This window comes from Notothenia rossii, assembly GCF_949606895.1.
Source record: "Notothenia rossii genome assembly, chromosome: 2".
Lineage (NCBI taxonomy): Eukaryota > Metazoa > Chordata > Actinopteri > Perciformes > Nototheniidae > Notothenia > Notothenia rossii.
Window position 1 is genome coordinate 15,502,152 of NC_136904.1, and position 23,632 is coordinate 15,525,783.

General features: G+C 40.2%; 1 protein-coding gene across 6 annotated transcripts; it reads left to right on the top strand.

Annotated features, from left to right (window-relative positions):
• Positions 1-2,088: 2,088 nt before the first annotated feature.
• Positions 2,089-22,576, top strand: ppfibp2a (PPFIA binding protein 2a; the record flags this gene model as incomplete). 6 transcript variants are annotated; one of them, XM_079666170.1, is made up of 22 exons in its annotated part: positions 2,089-2,331; positions 5,472-5,558; positions 6,534-6,647; positions 8,410-8,541; positions 10,550-10,840; positions 11,166-11,258; positions 15,464-15,575; positions 16,367-16,428; positions 17,084-17,162; positions 17,324-17,451; positions 17,527-17,594; positions 17,675-17,735; positions 17,976-18,114; positions 19,001-19,142; positions 19,627-19,755; positions 20,020-20,170; positions 20,390-20,501; positions 20,771-20,859; positions 21,001-21,123; positions 21,374-21,499; positions 21,605-21,793; positions 21,885-22,576. In XM_079666170.1, the coding sequence occupies 22 exons, from the start codon at positions 2,089-2,091 to the stop codon at positions 22,104-22,106; spliced, it is 2,892 nt and encodes a 963-aa protein (XP_079522296.1). In that variant the 3' UTR covers positions 22,107-22,576. The 6 variants fall into 6 exon arrangements, with proteins under 6 accessions (XP_079522296.1, XP_079522298.1, XP_079522297.1 ...); XM_079666171.1 differs by lacking the exon at positions 2,089-2,331 and adding an exon at positions 3,439-3,898; XM_079666172.1 differs by lacking the exon at positions 10,550-10,840.
• Positions 22,577-23,632: the final 1,056 nt, after the last annotated feature.

Sequence of the window (23,632 nt, forward strand, 5' to 3'; positions counted from 1 at the left end):
GCACCCTGTTGGCCATACTGTATATAACAGCACAGTTTTTGATTTAAAGACAGGTTAATAATTTGAAGATTATCAATGTGCTTAACCAGCTAAATCAATCAAGTAACTTACGCTTAAAATAAGAAACAACAGTAGATTAATATATCTTAGTGGTGGTTGTGCAGTTACCCTCCAGCAGAGATCGGATAATGCTGTTTTTAACGTCTTGACTGTTAAATTCATAGGTTAAATAATACAAATAAAACAAATAAAAAATCTGCATATTTTTCATTGTGATTGTTATTGACTTGAACAATATAGACTTGTTCTCCATACTTTAATTGCATATGTTGCATTTCCATTGATTTTTTAAGGTTTGTAAGCTAAAACTAAAATATTTACATTTTATGTCATATGAAATAAAAAATAAAAAATCTAATATAAAATAGATGACTTACATATTCAAGAACCCTAAGCTCTTATGGGTGTGACCACTCATTCAGCTGTTGCGCTTTCCAGCTTCATTGTGCATTGCTTATCATTATAAAAGTGTGTCCTCTGTCATCAACGTCAATCAAAATCAGGGTATTATGGTCCAATGTCCTGATATGACCTCCGGGGCTCTGACAAAAAAAGTGTTTCATGCTAAAAATAAAGTTATTGAATCTTGTTTCCTTTGTTTTGTTTTTCATGAATGTTGTCGATTTTGAGTGAAAGTTTATAGTAAGAAACAACGAACACCTATAGAAACAAAGAAACCAACTATTTTAAATATGACCTCAGGCCAAATGTGGAAAACAAAAACAAAATGATAGGGAAGTTTAAACCCAAAAGCCACAATCAGATGGTTGTTGACTTGAAAGTCGCTCAGATGTCAGGACAGCTGTTCTAGCTTTGCTGTGAAAGCATCTAAGTGCGACAAGAAAGGGGAGTAGTCTGCAACACTCTGTCTTTCTTTTGAAGATCCCTGACTCTCTCTCTTTTCAGCAGCTAACTCTCTTATTTCTTCCAGTCAATGACAATCTACTAGTGCTGCCTTATAAGACAGTTTGTTGCCATGGCGTCAAACGCCAGCCACATGTTGGAGGCTGCCTTGGAGCAAATGGATGACATTATTGCTGGTAAGAGTTTTTGTTAATTATTAGACATTCAATACACTGCCAAGTTTGTAATTGCAGGCGTTCTTAAATCCGGCGCCACCCACATCACTTTGCCATATAGAAATCATGTGGGTAGAGCCTTGTAGGCCTTATAGTAAAAATGGGAAAGGGGAAAATGTAACGATTTGTTCAGTTGTGATGGATAAGTAAAACAAAAAAAAAGAAATAACAAAAGAGCAAGTATAGTATGGATGAGCTTATGAGATCATTTTGTTTACGAGTCTTGACTGAAATAAAAGTAAACAGTTTTTGGATTATATGAGTTTCCAGTCATCTTTCTCTTCAACATTATTTAGTCAGACAATAATTCAATAACACACTTTAGTGCTTCCATTGCTTCTCCTTGAGCTTCTAAATCTCACTGTGCTACAATATCCAAGTCACAATCTGTGTCTCTGCTTCTGTATCTTCTACCAGAGGAGCTACATTTTGCTCATTGCTGTTGTCAAAACCTCATCAGTGTGTTAGAATGGCTCAGAATGACAATGTTCTAATAATAGAGGTGACCGTCCAGCCAATACCACACTCTATTAACAAACTAAACCACAGCTAACAACTTATAACCAACACAATCAGAAATTCATACAAAAAACGATGCAATTGTCCCCATTGTGTCTGTGACTGTCAATTGATTCAACTTTCTAACATGTATGAAAACTACGATTTGCATCACAGACTGGATGATTGCAGTTACGTTCAAGTTGAACTTCTTGTTTGTGGATTTCAGAATCCACAGTATACAGCCCTTTGATGCTATTTACATCCAGCGAGCCACATTGGAGCACAATAACGCCCTCAAGAGGCCAATTTCAGGAATGATCCTCAATATACTTAAACCTGACACTCACTCCTTATCAGCTATACAAATAATACGGAGGCCCAATATATTATGATGCTGTAAACCAAACAAAATTCTGTCTATTTCCGGATGTTCCCTCCTTTAGGTAAAATGGGTGAAGGGCTGTTCACCACTCTAATGCAGGTAGAGGACCAGGATTGCCCAGCCTCTGAGTGTACCTCACATTTGACCCTGGATCCAGTGGTGGACCACGCCCTAAAGGCCCTCCAGCTGACTGAGGCCCTGAGGGGAGTGCTGGAGGGGCAGGGGAGTGAGCAGGAACAGCACTCTCTCAGGAAACAAGTCTCCACTGAAACAGCACACATTATACTGAAGTGGCTGCACAGAGATGAGGTGAGTACCGTTTCACTGAAGGCCGTGAACACTGTAACAAGGATGGATAAAAGACCAGAAGAGCATTATACAACACTCAGTATGCAAATCTAATATCCAATCTGAAAATATAAAAAATCCAATAAATGAAAATGGCAGGGCTGGCCGAACTCTTCCCCTCAGAGGAGAAGCTTATGGTGAGGCGCGGGCCGTAAGCCAACACAATTTATTGTTTTGTACTAAGATCATGAGTTCCATAATCTGAAATGCCTTTTGTCTGTTTGCCTGTCTCTGCCTCACACTTCTATTTGTAGCCCACCAAACGTCTTGCAAAGTGTTACTCTATAGCATAAATATATTGTTATTTCATCATTTATTTTTCACACAAGAATCTGTTCGACAAAATTGAACCTTATGGTGGTCTAACTTTGGCCTTCAGGCTCTACGTTCGGCAACCCTGTTAGAGAATTGCAAAGTCATAAAAGCAAAGGCATATAGGCTACTATATATATATAGTGTATACTTTTACCACTGCATCAGTCCATGGGTTTTATTAGTTGTGTGATATGGTGGTCTTTGATCCTGGCCATCAACATGTGGCGGCTGTCTGCATAGAAGTAGTTAGCGGATGCTGGAGATATTGCAAACTGCACCGGTAATGAAATCCAGAGCTCCTGTTTAAAGTAAAAGCAGTCACTCCCCCTTTCACTGCCTGACTTCCTTTGTTCCTATACCCCCTGCACTACTCCTATCCTCTTTTTTCTGCAACAGTTGTTTGTTTGTCTCCTGTTTGTAATCAACCAGCAGTATACCCTCGTCTACTCTATTCAACTTCAATATATTTTCAACGTTTCACTTGCATTCCCCTTCAGTCTCCTCCACCTCCTCCTCCTCCTCCTCCTCCTCCTCCTCCCCTTCTGCGTGGTCTTTACTGACATCTTGCTCTGCACCACATCTGACAAGCATGTGTTGAAGAAAGTTTCCTCTCCCCTGTGCCCCTTTAAGAAGCCCCGCAAAATGGTCTCGACAGAGAGGTACTTCAGAAGAAGCGAGACAGGGATAGAGACAGACAGAGGTACGAGAAAGGAAAGGGAGGAGAGAAAAGGTGAGAGACCATGACATTCAGCAGAAATACTGATGCAGTTATACTGAATGTGCTTCAGAGAGAAAGCAGGAGAAAAGCCAAAGGGGAAGTTAAAAAGAACTAGAAAAAAGTGAAGAGAAGAAAGAAAGAGAGTACAGCCAACTGGCATAGTTGGAGTTATTCGCCTCAGCTCAAAAAGTCTCAGGCTGCCCAGACTCCAAACCACACGGACTGAGGTCCTCTCTGCTCTCTCAACTAAAGCTGCAGTATGGAGGCTCTGTAAAGGGACTAGAGTTGGATTCAGCGAGACCAAGAGTGCAGCACAGTCAACAGCAATTGGTTTCTCTTATTGAGGATTTTGTATCTGTTCATCCTCCCTGATGCTTCAGAGCACCATCTCAATTATTTTAGTATCTTACATTAAGAGCCAGAACTACGGTACAATGGGCCTGCACAATGGAGTATGATATTGACTTCTACAAACATTTTGCCTGGCTTAAGAAGGTAAGACATTATCCTCTTGCATGTCTACTCTTCAAACCTGTATACTGCACGAGTGTTTGCACAAAGGATATTGGTTGTTTCTTTTCGGTCTTGCAATGTTGTTGCTTTTACGATATAATGACGGTTTCCATGGTAGCTAATTTGGGAGGAGGACATGTTTTGAAGAGGTGTGCTGTAGGATATGCAACACATGAACTGTAAGCTCCTTGTGGACTAGAAAAACAATGAATATAAGTTAAGAAACAGCTAACGATATCATGGTAGTAAATGGATCATAACATGGGTGAAATAATAGATGCACTCTCTGCCAAACTGGTCACAAGGTTAAATGTTTGAGGTGAAAGATAAATGGAGATGTCAGCTGGGATTATTTTCTTCCACTTCAACCTACAGCGAGCCTCTGGACAGCACATACCATCCTGCTACGATTAAGAAGGCATTAGTATTCTCTGCATCCATTATGTTACACATTTGTCTTAATGTAAAACACATAGCGGAACCGTTTTCATAGATTTACTGTTTAATCATTATTATTTACAATTTTGACCAAGAGGTTTATGATGTATCATAAGAGACAACATTGTTGTTGTTTTTCTTGACAATGTTTGGATTATTTTCAAATTGTATATACTAAAACTATATATAGAGAAAAACACTGTATCAATTGAATCACATGTATGTAATGCAATGCAAAAGCCCTGTTCAACTCATTTAAGCCACATACAAACTCACATCAACACAACATGACAGTGTCAACGGAAAATAACACATGTGAGATTTCTAATAGGATTATACATTTGGAAAGAAAGTCAGGATATATGTTTGAAGTTAGGAGGAGAATCGGTTTAGGAATTGATTATTTTTGAAGTTGGCTAAAAACAGTTTGAGAGTTATTAAGCACACGGCAAAAAGGAAGGGAGCTGTTTACAATATAAAGAAAGGCAGAAGATAATATTACCAAACACTGGACTTGTAAACATGGCAATGGTTTAGAGGAGGGACTGTCCAGCACACACATGCAATTAATCATAAAAAAGTTATGATGAAGAATATCTGAAATAATACTTAAAGTAAGCATGATGTACAATCACATATATTAGTACTTAAACAGATGTTTTTGAAAGCATAAGGCAAAGAGTGTATTAAATGCTTAACGGTGTTTTTGAATTATTGCATACCACTTGCTGGCTCATGATGATATAAGCTGGCCTGCATAATGTTTCCATGCTTGTGGTTGAAAGCCTGGATTTCTGAGATATTTGAGACTATTGGATTGCACTTTGCTTCTCTTTCGAACTGATCGCTTTAAAATGTTCCTAGGCTCTGCTTTCACACACAATTATTTCCCACCGATCAGATTGTGCAGGATTAGTACCTCTAAACCTTTTGCAGGCTTTTCCGCACATGATCTACTGACACAACAACGCTAATACTGAGAGTTAATTATGTGTGTTCGTGCATCTGTGTTTACTGTACACAGCCTGCCACCTCGATGAAGGAAACCAAATCCAACCCACTGTCCTGTATTTAACTGTGTATTTAATGAACTTAATAGCCAACCTTTTTTCTAAAGGTAAACCTCCATTCTACTGGCAATAGTGAGTCCTACCAGGAGCGGTTATCACGTCTGGAGGGAGACAAAGAGTCCCTTATTCTGCAGGTGAGTTTTGTCAGTCTTAGTGTTCAAAGCACATAACAAAATGTCTGTTTCTTTTTGTGTAACAATTATAAACCCTTTAAAAAATGTTAAACCTGAAGAATGCCTGGACATTTGTTGATAGAGGTGAATCATTTCCATTTGGTATCAGCCTGCTCAAATAGAAGAGGTCATGTGACCACACTGAGTGGGACCTGATTCTGAACAGTGCCCATATCACATAACAGTGTTAGAGGAACGAGTAGAGGAACTGAGGGCAAAGCTAGGTCAGAGTCTAAAGGTTACGTAATTGCTGTATTTCAGTTGCACAGGTGAATCAGCAGTTGTAAAGCTGGGTTTGGTGCTCTGGTTACAACACTAGAATGTCTTGTTTGTTTTTTTAACAATTTCTTTGTCTAGATATGTAGGTGTGAGTAGTTATGACACAACTGAACAAGTGCTTATCTCAGACAGGCTGAGGCTAGCACCACCATGTGCTGTAGCGTGTACTGTAGGTGTGTTTGTGAGAGCAGGTGCCCTGTTTGTTTCTTCAGGCCTCACATGTAACATTCCTTTAGAAAATCTGCTCCACTTGGCTGGTCGGACGGGCCTATCAGCATGGGATTAGCTATGATGTGGCCCTAATAGTTTCTTTGCAGATTTATATTTAACCTGCGTTTTGCTGACATTTGGCGCCACTGTAGTGTTGCAAGCACTGAGTGAGGAACAAAGGATCATTCATTTTTTCTTAGAGTAAACGTTTACACTATCTAATCAGTCACAGATGTAACATTTCAACAAAAATGTAGTACAGAAATTGAATGAAAAAAGCTGATATAAATGTGTTCTATCAGAAGGTAAAGGCGAAAATCGGAGGCCTAAAGAATTTTGTCAAGCATAGGTTGCAATTATGTAAAAAAAACCAGTTTTATTGTCAAGTTGTGTGTAGAAAAAACATCCTCATCTCTGCTTTCTGTCTTCACACACAAATACACACAGGTGAGTGTGTTGACAGAACAGGTGGAAGCTCAGGGGGTCAAAATCAGCGATCTACAGAACTCTCTGGTGGAGCATCAGCACAAACTCAACTCCACGGAGGAGATGCTACAGCAGGTACAGCCTCACATACCAAAACACTTCTTACATTGGACTTTCAAATGCTTGATGTATTACTGGACCAAAATCAGGAAACTCTGACTTCCCTCAGCAGGCATCCAGGGCTTTCACATCAATAGTGTTCTTCCATTTAACAAGACTGTCGATCTATCCATCACATATGACTCTTCTGCAGATTCAATCTTCTCTCATAAGCTGTAGAATTTGACTTGGGATGAGTTATGCTTCCTGGGAACAAATTCCTTTTAAGATTCCAGAGTTTCAGTCTGCAGATTACCTTGACAACCAAAAATATTTAGGACGCTCAGACTCATTCCACAGCAGTGTCTCAGAGTGTTTTTCTAGTTTATGCAGGGCCAGACTGTTCTGTCTGGGCAGGTGATTACAGAACCATTAGCCACACCCACAACCTGTAACCACCATGATGTGTGTACAGGCACATACACACATACTATACACAAACATAGAAACGCTTGCACACACATACAAACAGAGAGGGAAAGAGAGAGAGGAAAACAGAGGAAAGGAAAAAGCATTTAAGAGAAAGGGAGGAACAGCTGAAAAAGGTGGAGAAATGGGAGGGAATAAGGGTGGTGCTACTCCAAGAGTTAGAAGTGTGCATGTGCAACTTTCAGTTGTTTGCTTTTGACTTGAAATGTAACAGAGGCTTTGCTGAACACTACGAAGGACTCTGAATGGAATGGATTTAAGAAACTGTAATTTACTGAAACTACAGGGTGCTAGAAACCACCCGCGTCCATGAAGGATATACACTTATTTTTCCTTTGCTGCAGGCAGACACTGGAGTAAGGTGAACCAGGTATTATGCATAATGTCATTATTGTAATGGTGCTCATCTGAATTATCAATTCAAAGCAGACTGTTTAAACCTATATGACTAATTGTATATGTGCCAGGCTTGCGTCTTTTAACTATAATGAGTTGTGAACTTAATACTCAGTGTCTACTTCTATGTGCAGTGCTGTACATGTATGTGTGCAGAGTATCAAAGGGCAGCCAGGGCTGGTTTCTTGGAGACATGGTCATTATGAGGCTTTGGACCTGAGCCGTAAATCTCTTCCTGGTGACAAAGCTTTAATATTTCCATGTGTACTCTCTAGAAGAAGCCTAGACATTGTCCAAAGCCAGAGTTTAAATGGATATATCAATATGTACTGTTTGCCTTTCTCCGATACTCATTCCTAGACTTTAAGTGATTTAGCACCTGCTTGACATCAACCAAATTAGTAATACATCTGCCCACAGAGCCTGGCTTAACTCTCAAGGCTGACAGTTGTTCGGGACAGATAGTACCAGTACTGTATAGCAGGCCCAAAGAAAGTCTCACTTAGCACCAGGTTAGACTGGCAGCAGTTCAAAGTTGCAGGAAAATGCACCTGTCAAAGTTATTTTAATGTTCTTTCTGTGAATGTTTTGCATGCTTTTGGTATATTTCTCTCTCACTCTCTCTCCCCCTCTGCTGTGTACTTTGACTGAGCTGTGAAATAGGCATTATAAATAGTGGTCATGGGTTGTGTATATTTAGCCACTCAAACAGCGTCTGAAACCAGTGGGTTTGTCTGGGGCACTGTCATTACAGCACTGGAAGCTAGCTGTGCCTCATACTTAATGTTGCCTTTGTTCAGTAAGTATTGAGTGTTTTGTATTATTGACAGGATTATGTATTCATGTATGTTAGTATTTAACTGTACGTCTCTTTGTGTTGCCTCATGCTCTTGCTGTATGTTGTTGATGACAGGAGTTCCTGCATAGGACGTCACTGGAGAACCAGAAGCTGAGTCTTATGGGGGAGGTGTCCTACCTGAAACTAAAGCTGGCAGACATGGAGGGAAAACAGAGCCATGGGGCTGAAAGGCAGCACAAAGCAGAGGTAGGGCTACTCAGAGAGCCAAATATGCCTACTCTCTGTTGTATTTTACTTTTAATGCAGTACAGCCTGTAGGTATGGGTGTGTTGTTCGTCAGAACTTTTTTTTTACAAATGTTTCGATCATATAAAGGTTGCAAAGTTTGAAAAGCAGTTTAAGTTTCTTACATTAAAGCTTTAAATTGTTTAAATTGAGCAATTAAACCTGATATTCTTGACTATGTACAGTAAATGTGAACGCCATGCGTCATATTCTAAATGAAAATATAGCTTGTTTTACTGAGGATTGTTTGAGATGAGGAATTAGTTCAGCTAAAATCCTCAGAAACCTATATTTTATAGTCCTCTGAACTGTTACCGAACTCTGCCAGGAGTGAAGCAGTTACTCACAGAAATCTGACTGGTGTTTTGATGGATCTTACCTTATAGTCAGCAGCCGATTTTATGGATGTTCATAAACACTTTCTTGATAGATGGAGGGTAATATTCACCCAGTCTCTGACTCTGTTGTTTCTGGGCAAAGTCCACAGGAAAAAAACAGTCTCCAGGGGATTTACATTTTTGTCAGTTTAAACTGAATCATGTATTTGCTTAAGAGCGATGTGTTAGGTTACCAGCAGGCATTCAGTGACCATATGAATTAGAGAAAGAGGAAGCAGGGAAAGCGGCAGGACAGGATACTGTAATGTATGTAGTTACTTCCAAAACACTGCTGGTCAAAGGGCCTTTGTTCTCAGGTTAAAAGACTCCCTGCATAGCAGAGCTGGCTGATGGATGGCAGACCAAATATGAATGTTTTTAGGCTTTAGCTAAGACCATTTTGTTTTTGGTTGTGGGTAAAGGTTCCATTGGCCTGTCTAAAAAAAGGAACTGAAGACATGTTCCCAAAAACATTACACGTAAGCATTTGAAAATAATATTATTCAAATATGGTTGGGGAATTATAGGGAGGGATTTTATTTGTATTTCTAAGGTAACAGCACACTGTACACTGGACGGCGGTGTTTCAGCTTTTCTTAATCCTGCTTTCACAAACCAAACTTTCCCAACAACAGCTGCTTGGACTTAAGGAGAATAGGAAAAAAATCAGCTTTGAACAATTTATTGGCCTCCCACGTGCTGCCTCTACAACACAAACATGTCCACACATATGCAACATTGGGCACACACACACACACACACACACACACACACACACACACACAGACACACACACACACACACACACACACACACACACACACACACACACACACACACACACACACACACACACACACACACACACACACACACACACACGCAACATGCGGAAGCCTCCTTGCTGTGGAGCCAGTAAGCTTGCAGTTAAATTTAGCCACGCAGGCACTCCATATCATCTGTCATATCCGCTGTACTGGACCCCAAGTGAGACTTCCTCTGTCCACAGTCCAGGCATAGCTCCACTGTTGTTTACAATCTTTCTGAGGGAACATGGGTCCGTATAATCTCTAAAAGATGGCAAACCTTCTCGTCCCCTCAGGGCAACTGGCCCAGTGCGTCAGTAAATAAGTACCAGCTTTGGATTTATGCTTGAAATACTGGCTTACTAGCTTATTTATGTAATCAGACTCAAGCCCAAATGTACATATTCCTGAGATTTTGAATATCAGGTTTTGTAAATATAAGGTAGAGTAGAAAGGAAAAATAACTTATATAAAACACACACAAACATTACATTACATGTTACTTGTTAGACGCTTTTATCCAAAGCGACTTACATACTACTGTGGGCAATCCCCACAGGAGCAATTTGAGGTGAAGTGTCTTGCCCAGGGACACAACGACATGCCGACTGCAGTGGGGTTTGAACCTGACCCCCTGATCCGAACACCTGCACACAACACACTGCGTGTAGCCCAAACAAACACACACTTGTATCTAAACATACTGTATCTATACACATCTATGGTATTTCCTCTTGCTTTCTAAAATAAATGTCTCAATTCTTTCCCCCCCACTTCATCCGTCAGACTGTAGTGAATTTCATTAGTGAGCTGCAGGAGCAGATGTGTAGGTTTCAGGAGGAGATCAATAGCAAGATTCAGGAGAAAAAGGCTTTGGAGATCCCATCTGAGAGCAGCTATCCTGTGGCCTGCCCCGCGGAGTCCACTGGGGGCGAGGGATCAAACCCCGGGACGTCTTGTGACCGAATCTCAGAAGGGATGAACAAACTAGAAAAGGCTCCAGATGGGCCTGATGGGATCACTCACACCCTGGAACAGGGTAGCTCAGGGAAGCTGAACCACTGTGGAGAAGAAAGTGTAGGCACAGTCTGCATGCATGGCTTCTTATGTTGTGTTCAGCATGGGTTATCTCACTAGAGTGTGTGTGATACTGAGGTTTAAATGCAAATGAAACAAGCACGCACTAAATATCCCCAGCAGTGCTAAATGTCACTCCGCAACCTGCCTAAATCGTGTGAAAAATAATCCCATCTGTCAGTTATGCATCAGAGTGTGACACCACCAATAGGTACATTTCATTTAGTATTTAATATCGTGTGTTATGGAAAAACAATGGACAGATTTTCTAAGATCTCCTGAATATTAAAACTAGCTAAATGTTGACATATCTGTTCTGTTTTAGGGCCTACTGAAAGAGCTCAAGATTCTCAAGGACAAAGTGGAGAATCTGGAGGATCAGAAGTTACAGTATGAGAAGAAACTCCAATCAACAAAGGTAAAAAAAGTTCTGAGTTTTGATGGTGTCTCGACTTTGCAATAGACCATCAAAACCATCAGTGGGCAAATTCAACTGCTAACTGTCCGCTCAACTTTCCTAAATGCTTTCCAATCCGCTGTTCCAGCCAGTTATATGCGAGTCACCAAGGTCTCATGTCATGGCCTTTTCTACTGATCATAATTCCATTATAGAGGTCTACTAGAATAGATTTACGTTGTTCAATGTTCCAAAATCACATTGGTTTTCTCATACAGCATCTCTGTATAGTATATGTGTATTCTCTGTCCTCCACGCCTTGTTGGAGCTCCTGCCAATGGCGTTTGTTACCAACCAGAAAATGACACCGGTAATGACATACAGATGAGAATGCTGCGTGGGGTCTGAGTGCCGTGTTGGCAGGACGTTGTGGGGCTCGAGGAGCGGACAGTGTGAGGTGGATTACTGGTGTTTTTTCCTTGTTGCTGCTTGGGGTCTGTGCTCCGCGGAGCTCCACACACTCACTCTCTGCGGAGCTCAGGCTGAGTGAGTGTGGGTGCGGAGCTCTACGTTGCTGGCTGAGTGAGTAGGCTTGTTTGAGACGCGTTGCGGCTCGCCGCGAAAGTAGACGAGAATAGCCGATCGCAGCCGGGGGAGGTCTCAAAAAGCTCGCCTGAAGTCGGACAGCTCCAAGTCGGATTCTTCTTCTTCTTCTACTTCTTCGCCTTCTTCTTCTTCTCTCGGTTTTTTGGCGGATCGCAAACAACTTTAAGGTGCATACCGCCACCTCCGGAGTCGGCTTGACTCGGTTTGCATTCATAAAGAATGCACAAATGTGTTTAATCGTTAATGTCAGATATGTACTAAATAAATACATTTGTTTCTGCTCAAGATTAGATTCAACTTTATTGTTATTGCACATATTACAGGTACTGAGACAACGAAATGCAGTTTAGCTTCCAACCAGGAGTGCAACAAGCAGTAAAGTGAAAAGTAATGTACACAATCTACAGAATAAAAGATAGAATGAATTTAATGATGAATAAACAGTGAGGGGTATGAATATATACAGCAGCCTGTGAGCAGTATGAACAGTGTGTATGAATATGCTAAAATATATAAAGTATGAAAACGGTAAGCAGTGCAAGTATATTATAACATATATAGATATTAATTTCATGATGATACACATTGTGGAACAATGATGAAAAATGTGAATGGAAGTGGCGACGTAAAACTGACACCAAACAACAACAAACTTTTGCCGAGCCAATTGGAGAGTTTCATCAGCAGCACGGGGTAAAAAACACCAATGAGCGCTCAGCTCGAGATACCAGCGAGTCATTTCCCATCAAGCATTTCGCTTCCGCAGCCCGAGGAGAGGAACTGCGCCGCCTCGCCGCGCCTCGCTCTCAAGGCTGCGGGCGTCTTTGTCCCGCGAGATTTCAACGTCTCATATGAGCGAGCCTCCAGAGCAAGTCGGACAAAATGACTAACCATCATGCAACGCACGAGCAAGACGTTGATCGAAATTGCGCAGGTCTGCGCAGGTCTCGCTTGTCTCAAACAAGCCTACTGTGTGTCTGCGGATTGGTCCATTTGGACAAATTGACCTCCATTGTGACGTCAACCTTCCCAGGAAGAAAAAAATGGAAAAAGAAAAATCTCCAACGAGGCGTTCTGGGGCAGCATAGACACGTCTTTTCTGTGTTAGAGTTTTACTCTCTACAGCAGAGATGCCCATCACGTCGACCGGGGGCGATGCTGGTAGATCGCGAGTCATTCATACAAAAAAAAAATCCTGCTCCGTTAAAATAGACAAAACAGGTTTTGATACCCTCCTCCCTTGGCCTCTCTGCCACTTAATTCAGGAGTTTACTTGATTGACAGAAAAAGCGACCTATCGCTTGGTTATGGCTAGAAAGGATCCGTCTAGTGTAAATATGACGTCACGTTCTCGTTGTAACTCTCGTTGTAATCGGAGCGGCTCGGAAACACATCTACAGCAGTAACATGATGCAACATACACATTAATGCAGCAGCAATATTAATAGAGAAACATCAGACATAATAGTAAAACACTGCAAGGGAACATTTTATTGCACCAGGAGCTATCTTGGGACTTTTACTGCGACAACGTTGACTTGCCTATGAATAAAAAATAAACCATAGTGTTGGTGATCTACAGTGTTGTCATTCTTCTTTGAACACCAACAAGACCGCTAACACCCTATTTCAATAATCACACTCCCTGTCATTGACATAATTAATAGATAGTTTAGCTTCTCACCATCATTTGCTGTGGCCAACTGATGTTAACGATCGTCAACGTAAACATTCAGCCACGTGACATTCAGCCAAACTCTCGCGAGAGTTTTACACAAGACGGATCCTTTCTAGCCATAACCCTATCACTTTCCAGTCTGTTAACCCAGAATGAAAAGCGATACAAAATCAGTCAAGTGCCGGGAAAACTCAAATTAAGTTAAAGAGACAAACAACTAAATGAGTGCGGGACCAACAAAAAGCTAAAGACATACCACTTCCACCCAGAAATTCTTGCTTTTTGTTTACAGTTCTGTCATCAGATTATTGAATACGATTTGTTAAAACATCGTTGTTTCTTTTGATGTGAAATATTATTTATTTAATTCAAATAAAAAGCAATGTTAATTTTGTTCACAATTTGTTAAGTTAATTTAATAATATATGTATTTTTGAATCAAGTATTCATCTTTATTGTCTTCATTGTTAGTTTCCACATGCCTAAAACAACCTCAAGCTAAATCTAAAAGTTGATGGCTAAATAAGAGCGTTTGAGAAATTGTGCAAGGCAGTAATACTCCGAATAGTCCATTAATCGTTTCATTAATCGATAGATTAATCGATTATCAAATTAGTCGTTTGTTGCAGCCCTATTGTAGTTATGCCATGTATAAATAAAACGTGTTATTCAGCAACCCTTGCAATTTGGGATTTTATTTTTGGTTGGTAGACCTCGGTGAGCTGGTAATTTCAAAAGTAGCTCACCAGCCAAAAAAGTGTGGGCACCCCTGCTCTACAGGGTGTACTTTGAGGGTTTGTGACTCTGCAGACCATTTATGCAGAAAAAGCTATAACACACAAGGGGACGGGTAATAACCGGAAAAGCATGATGGGACCTTTAAGAGGTCTGAGAACTGTTCACTTTCTATTTTAAAGTCCTGTAGAAATACATTTAATAACGGCATAATCCCTTTTAATGCCCTACTTGTATACCTTGGCATGATCCCATGGTCTAAACTTCTTAGATTTTCTCGAGCCGTTTTGCATGATCTCAGCCTGAGATAAATTCATTATCTTTCCCATTATTTCATAATCTCTCTTACAGTCTTTGCTGCTGCATTCCCCCTCTGGCACTTTATCTGACTAAGATTTAGATATCTTTTATTTGCTGTTTTAACTCCACACTAAAACAGTATTTTGGTGCTAAGACTTCATTTATACAAGTTATGCCTTAGACTGGCTTAGGGTTATAGGGAAATACCGTTTTAAAATGGTATTATCTATGTTTGGTATTTTTCAAAGGAGGTCCATCTGGTTTGTTGTGCAGTGTATGTGAACACTGTATAAAACCATCTGCAGCTTTTCAAATATCAAATATGAATCGGTACCTCACTATCAACTGGATGTTTACCCATATTTGAAAAGTAAGCAATTATTTCACAATTTGAACAATTTAAGGAAATCTTAATGCACTCCCAAATAACTGGCCACATATGTAGATATGGTATGTAAAAATGCCTTCGTCTGTGAGTTTCTGTTTCTAACTCTACCTTTTGAAAAAGAATAGTCATATGTAATGTTTGACAAAACAAAACGTGTATTTTTGACCTTCCATTCCTACATAACATACAGGCTGACATACAGCTATATTACAAACTGCTAAATAGATCAGCCTAAAGCTAGCAGCTTTTTTTCATTTAACATTTAAAAAACAAGAAATGTTCCTTTCTCAGATTCAATGTCTATTGTAATTCTTTTTCTGTTCCATGTACATGTATCGGTACAATATCGTTGAGGATCTTTCAAAATGTGGTTCTCAAGTGCAGACATGTGCAGACATTAAGACTTTAACGTCTTGTTTTTGTGACTGTGAAATAACTTAAAAAGCATGTTTAAACAGACAGCGTTTGCGATTGCAGTATATAACCCTTCTAAGATTGCTCCCTGTGTGGCCCCCACAGGCAGAGATCAGCAGCCTTCAGCAGCTTCTGCTCAGTAAGAACTCTGAGATCGAGAGCTTGCACACTCAGCTGCTGGCCAGACCCTTTCTATCCCCTGAGAGCCCGGAGAGAGGTAAGCATGGCACCCAGCCTCAAACAACCTGCCAACAACAGCCTGTCTCTCTTGAACACTAACCCAGCCTGATATGTGACGCAGTTAATGACTCACATTTGCATCCGTTTATTTGCAGTAAGATCTGTGGGGAAATTAGGCTAAACACCAAATGTAAGCCTGAGCAGTTGTTGCAGTGTTGGAGCAGTACTTAATGAAAAACATTTAAAACCCATGGGCCATGTCTACTTTTGATCTTTCAATTATTTCTTTACTCCAAACATGTCTCTGTATTTGATTAGATTTAGTTGATTTCTGTTCTGAGGGGCAGCTATGATTATAACAAGTCATTTCCAAAGATTATTTGATGCACTATCTCTTATCCCTATGGCTTTTTAATTGTCTATATGGTTTCCTATGACAAATATGTTGTTGTTCCTTCCAATTTTGTCAGTTAAACACATGGGGTACTTGCTCAGTAAAACCAATGTCAGTCCCAAGCAATAATCTCTGTGTGCCTGTAATAGTTACAAAGGGAATGTTGATAGACTGTGGGCCCAACTATGTGAAAGCTGACATGGCTAAAGCTATGATTGGTAGATTAGAAAAGGCTTGGGAGAATCTAAAAATACACAGTTTTTGATGGCACTCCAGTGAGGAAAAACTGTACTTCATGTTAGCATGTATGTTTGCCTTCCCTATGGAACTGTATAGTATGTGACTATGTTTCTCTACAAAATACTAATTTATTTGACATGACATGAGCAGCTGCTTTTACAGACTAATAATCAGTGTGGTGTTTCTCTTTTTAGATCAGGAGCTGCAGAAGCTAAGGAGTGGAATGAAATCACTGGTGACTGCCAATGATGAAAAGGTAAGTTAGAAGTGATGTGGAAATCTTTCCTTTCTCTTCTGGTCAACACAGCTGCTTGTGATCAAGCAGTATAAGGCAGCATGTGTTGTCTTGGTTAACTACAACGTAAAGTGTCTTACTGGCCTGTATATAGAACTGCTATCATCATGCTGTTTGAAAGGTTAAAAGGTAACTGTTTTTAGATGTTGTCATTTCTCAGAGGCGCCGCCCTCCACCATTTATAGTACAGAGGGGCTTTTGTATTCACCCTCCCAGACACTCTCGGACTTTAAAGACGAGAGCCTACATGTGGCAAACTACCGAAGGACACACACGTACACACACCCCAAGGCGGGCCATTTCAGGCAAAGCCACACTTAAGTAGGCCTCGATCTGCCAAGCCTAATTTCGGAGTGAGCTGCATTAGGAGAACCATGACAAAACCAGGCATGGGCATCACTTCAAAAAATAAACAGCTGGTTACCACAACTAAGATTTCCAGCCAGGCCTGTGTCAATCCCCTCCCTATCCACAACTTTGATGTAAAGGCCATATGGTGAAAGAGAGACATTTGTGTGGTGTATGGGTCAGTAATAGAGTGGAGTGGGTAGTCCATATGTGTGTTTCCTAACCTTAGATAAACATCTTAATTGAGTTTCCTCTCTGTTTACTCTAGGAACGACGCATTGAAGAGCTCACTCTGCTCCTGAATCAGTGCAGGCAATTCAGAGAGGTCCCTAGCACCACACGGCAAGGTAATCAGCTTATTCACTGCGTTATCCTTCCCTAGTGGCGTTTCTATTATGTGAGCAACAACGTTGAGCAGCTTGAAAGCCACCACTCTTCCCCTCCTTAACAGAAATGTACGCCACGGCTTTTGCTGAGAAATAAGGGTTTCTTCTCTTTGTTACTTTAGCTCCACCTGCTGTTCGGTCATTGTCAAATGGCAGGACTCCGTCAAGCAGCAGTGAGGAAGAGGAGCATGTACTGATGAAGAATACTACAGACTCTGCCAGTGTAAAATCTGTGGATGTAAAGTCTGAGGTACAAACCATTTCAGCTACTTGATAGACATTTACTTGCTTAAACATGATATTGATTTGTATTTACCCTTTAAAGGTTTCCACAAGCAGTTCTTCCTCTCGACAAACATCTGTATCATCCGCCCAGAAGGACAGTGATTCCAGGTAATAAAGCAGCTGTTAGGTCATGGATGACTCCGATATCACTTTTTTTTACTGAGATTATGTTGTCTTTATCTTCTCAGAACAGACCCGTCAACCTTATCAAGTAGCATGAATGACCTAAAAAATGGACCTTTACAAAAGGTAATCATCTTACAAATGTAGTGTGTCCATATTCTTCTATCTTAGATAGGCTTATACAATCAACAACGGATGCTTCCAATCATTATACTGTTCTACACTTTACTGGAAGCTAAAGTTTTTATGGTACATGATTAATGCATGAGAGGTCAGAATTTCTCATTTGCCCAGTACATGATACTCAAAATAGATATATTTACAGTTATTACATTTTCCTTTTGTATCTGTGTGTGGTTTATCCAGAATGGTCTGGATGACACCAGAAGTCAGACGCTGCCTGTGAATTCCTCTCTGTCAGAGCAGAACGGGAGCGGAGACAGCAGCAGTGAAATCCAAAGTCAAAGGTCTCCAGATGGGAGCGAAGATGGAGACTCCAGCCAAAGTAAATCCAGATATATTAACTCAAGCTACACATGATGATGGATAGCGTGCAGTAATCATCTTTGATGTAGGATCAGACCTAATTTTTCTGGGGAATAGTCGCGGGGCCAGTAACTCCTGTGCGCAAATGCAGCTTTCATATTTGGAGCAAACCACTCTCCTTTGACCAGACGACCGCTGCACCTTTGATCACATTTAATTGCAGAGGCTCCTGACAGAGCAGATGGCTCATGGGAAAGACTTTCTCACCAAACACACCCTCTCTCATTCATTCTCTCTCATTCATTTCAGATCCTCCCTTCCTGAGATTCACCGACCATTTTTAACTTGAGCCCCACCCTGATTTTTTTCTCTGCTCCGTTCTGACTGACTGAAGCCCATACCATAAATATCACACCTTGTAACATTTAGCTTGAACCCCTTCTTTTTCACAGGGCATTAACCAGTGCATTTTTTGTCAAACTCAATGATCTGTGACCTGTGTTCTCGCTCATGAATAGAGTACTGTAACAAGACAGACTGAAACACGTGCGCCGCTTTGCTCTGAATGTTATTTTTGGTATGCCAGCGAAGGAAAGAGCAAAGGAATTTCTTTTTACTGCTTTTTACTCAGTAATCATCATCAGGATTTATCTTTCACGCTTCCCTACAGGAAACCATATATTAAGACATTCTATTTTTTCAAAGTTTCCAGTGTTGAAATGTTGTTTATTTGGCAAGATTACAGTACAGTACGTCTATTTTTGCCAATCACAATTAAACTCTTTTTTCCAACTTATCAAATGCTCCAAAAATATGTTGCTTCTAAGTTGCCCTTCACAGTACTTTCATAAATCTTGAACCATATTTGCACTTACACTGACTTTAGTTTTTGTATCGTTTTACAGGAAAGTTGGAGAAAGTTGATGACAGCAGTTCGAGCGATAATTCTCCTGTTCATTCTGCAGAGAACACACAACCCGGCCTAAGAGCTGTGGGCTCACCAGAATACATGAAGAATAACAGGAGCTTAAAGAGGCTCTGGGGAAAGTGAGTGTGGGAAATGACAGTGATAAATCAACAATACACCAACATAAATGCTGGCCAAGTACGGGAAAAAAGAAGAAAACCAAACATTACATAGACCTTAAAAAGTATACGTATAAATATGTACTTCAAGCCAAAATACATATGGTTTATAGAGAATATATTTGTGTATAAATAATATATAAGTGGAGAGAAAATAAACATTTAGAGATTTTTCCATAAAGAAATCTTTCCTGCAGAATGAAACTGTCCTACTTATTACAGTAAAGTAAAAAAGTAAAAACTTACTATATAATTACTGAAACTGCACTGTTGCACGACCCTGTAAGATGTTGAATGATTGATGATAACAGTTTTATCTAAAACTCATTAAAGACTCACCTTAGGGATTTCCATCACCACCACAATATTTATACGTGTGCCAAATATGTTATCATTTAACTTTGAGAATGAAATGGTTTGATGATTTTAACTCTCCTTCATACAGACTTCGGAGAACCCAGTCAGGAGGCCTGCAGGCAGCCGATTCAGACGGCGGTCAGTTTAAAAGAGGGGGTCTGCGTGCCACAGCAGGACCCAGACTGACCAGGACCCCCGAGTCTTATGACCCAGCACGGTAAAAATCAGTGTGACTCTCCCTATCTGTTTAGTAAGAGTTTAGGGGTTTTGTATCAGGCAAGTCAGAATTCTGTTTTACTCCTTTAAACAAATTTGGTTTGGTTCTCATGCCTCGTCATGTGCATTCACCATTCTATAAATACCCAAATCAAACAGTGTAACAAATACGATTCTTTAAATGTGTTACATACATAAATCACATTAAAGTACTTGACATAAATGAATCAGTTCATTATCTGATTTCTTAATTTTTTTATTTCAGTGATCTGAATATTCCATTCAGCCAGTGGACCAAGGAGCAGGTGTGCGGCTGGCTGGAGGACTATGGACTGGGCCAGTATGTTAATCTCACCCGGCAGTGGGTCGAACATGGACAGACACTGCTGTCTGCCACACCGCAGGACTTTGAGAAGGTCAGAGAATAAAACAGAACAGTTACAGTAATCATTGAGAAAATGATGTGAATGTACAACATTATATTTTTACTCATATATAGTTTCTAAGTAGGTATCTGAAGAAACATATTCATGACTAAATTGAAGACTTAAAACGGCTAAAATAAACTACATTGTGCACCACCACTGATTCCCCAATCCTTAGTTTTATAGTGACAGTTTTTTTTTTGACCTCAGGAGATGGGTATGAAGAATCCGCTGCACAGGAAGAAGTTACATCTCGCTCTCAAGGCCTTCACCACAAAGGTTATAGAGAAATCTTCAGAGCTGGACTACATCTGGGTCACGCGTAAGACTCTTTCTACATGGAATATTTGTTCTCATTTGAACCATAATCCATAAATAGAGACTGGGAGATATCGGGCCACAAACCAAACAAAGACATGTAATGTGTGAGATGTAAATCTGTTTGGAAAAAATGCAAATATGGCCAGCATTCAGAAAGGAACTGTATTTTTCACTGAGCAGTTACAGTGATAAAACAGCTGATGGTGCTTGATTCAGCATTCATAAGGAGAGTGAGTGAAGTCAATTAATGTACATTTTTCCCCCATCTAGGCTGGTTGGATGATATAGGTTTGCCTCAGTATAAAGACCATTTCCATGAAGCCCGGGTGGATGGTCGAATGATACAATACCTCACAGTGGTAAGACTGAATCCAACTGTAACATTTCCCATGAATGTGGAGGCCTGCAAATACATATATTTACATTTCAGATGTATTTAAACATTTGCATAATTGTCCTGAATTTCAATGATATTCACTGTTCTTTTGTTGTTCCCTCAGAACGACCTCTTGACTCTGAAGGTCACCAGCCAGCTTCATCATCTCAGTATTAAATGTGCCATCCATGTACTTCATGTCAACAAGTTCAACCCCCACTGTCTTCGACGTAGGCCAGGGGAAGAGGTAAGCCAACATTGAATGGAGCAACAGGAAGTGCAAGTAATAAGTTACTGTGGATTTTGGAAATAGGTGTCATTACATGAGCTGCCCACAAGATGGCGACATACAGACATGAAATGCCTTTAACATAAAGCATAATGTATAAATGCCTCTATGGTGCATTCAAAGCACTCACTATAATGTATTTAGAACATGGATCAAACTAGTATGAATGAGATAGAAGATTAATACTTTTTGTTTTTGACTTTGGCAGAAAAATCCCTCTCCCTCAGAGGTGGTGCAGTGGTCAAACCACCGTGTGATGGAGTGGCTGAGAGCAGTAGATCTAGCCGAGTATGCCCCTAATCTACGAGGCAGCGGCGTACATGGAGGGCTTATTGTAAGTAGATTTTGAGCTTTTCTGCAAGTTTTTCACATGCTTTCATGACAAGACTGAATAACTACATTTGTTATGGTCTTCTTCTGTCAATACGCTCTTCCATAGATACTCGAGCCTCGCTTCAGCTCAGAGACTTTGGCACTGCTGTTGAATATTCCTCCACAGAAGACTTTGCTCCGTCGCCACCTCGCCACTGCCTTCGCTGCCCTGGTGGGGCATCAGGCCACGCAGGAGAAAAGAGAGTATGGCAATGCCACAGGCCATGTACCCCTCACTACCACTGCTAAAGTAAAGGTAAGAGCAAAACAAGAATCAACATGTTTCTGTTGAAGCAGCATACAATGTAAATGATTTATTAATGGGTTTGACTTTTCTGTGTTTTTAGCCCAAGAAGCTGGGATTCACCCAATTCAGTCACCTCAGGAAAAGGAAACCTGATGAATCTGCGGACTATATCTGCCCAATAGACAGTGGGGCTCGGACAGTCAACGGGGTTTCTCGCCTGCCCTCTTCAGCACTCAGGGGCCTCAGCCCCACCTTGGACAGACAGGCTGAGAGGCAGGAGCGGCTGGGGATAAAAGCTCAAGCTAATGGCCTTAAAGAATAGTACACTCCCCTCTCACTCACTAAGTGACTTTGTAAATCAGTGGAAATCTGATGCAGAAATGTACCTGAGATGAATCCATGTGATGACTTGCTGGATTGGCTGCAAAAAGCAGTGTTGTTTAAATTGTGCAAATAGTTTTATGAAAGCTGCTCTCTGCATTCCTTATACAGTTGGATTCCAAAGCTTTTACTTTGATTTAAAATAATACTTTTTCCTGTCCATTTTGTATGTTATCTTCTGCAGATTTACATGTATAACCTTTTCTTGTGATAGACTGCACAAGGTATTTGCTGACCCCAGTTACTTTAAGAATGTCTCTTGTTCATATTCTGTAAGACTGACACAATGTTTTTCTGACGCATTACTCTTGTGTACCTTTAAATGTGTTTTCTTTGTAAAGGATTCTCATATGCAACATTATTTCATACAATCATATGCTGTAGTGTAGTATAATAAACATGAGGTTGACAGTTTTTGTAGCATTTTTGGAGAAAATCAAAGCAAATGTTTTCCCATCTCTTCTGGTGCTTAGCTGCTCTGAACATCTTGATCCTATTTAGTTTTGGCTTAATTATATCATACAGTACTCATGTGATTAACAGGGAACGTTTTCAAATGTACATTTATATAGTTTTTAACTTAAATTAAGGTATAAACCTCAGTGTTTTATTTTTCACTTCCTGTGAATGGATCTTTAGATCTGAATGGGCTAGAATTGATTCAAGACTGCCCTCTATTGGTCACAAATAGAAATGCAAGAACAATTGGCACGACATTAGTTTGGTTTGTTTGTTTTGGTGAGTTAATTAAAATAAATGCATCAAACAAACAATGATTCTCTTGTTAGTGAAGATTAACAGCTTCAATTTAAATTCAACTTGTTAAACACTTGAAAAGTATATCAAGTGTGTGTATATTTATAAGAAAACAAAAAATTGACATTTCGAGCATAATCTGCTTGAATACAGGCAGTTATAGACAAATGTCCACTACGTGCTGTTGATGCAGGAACAATTTACAATACACCATTTTTGGCCTATTTAAATGTTCTGAAGCTAAAATATTCGAAACATCATGCCATGTTTTGCTCTGTTGTATTGCACTTGTTGTTTTCAATATAAATGGTCATCAAGAGTAAATACAACTAAATAAAACATGTGCTGACAGCATTTTACCCTTTAATCTCTGGCAGATTATTTTGAGAGAGCCCAGACAATATATTGTCCAGCAGGGTAGAGTGGAGAGATATTGCATTTCTTAACCTATCTCAAAGGCTAAATGAAACAAAAGCAAACATGACTGCCTTGAGTTGGGCTACATTTTCCTTCGTGATGTCGACTTTATCTAGTGGTATTGTAATTGTTAACAGTTACGGTATTTGCCAAATGAGACCAATCCGGTATTGGTACCAGTATTTCATTTTGCACGGACTGACACCGAGTGCTGTAATAAAACAAAGTCTCACTAAACGACCAATTTCCCTCTAAGTTAATCTGCTTTAATTCTGCTGGCGTGTCTGTTAGCTT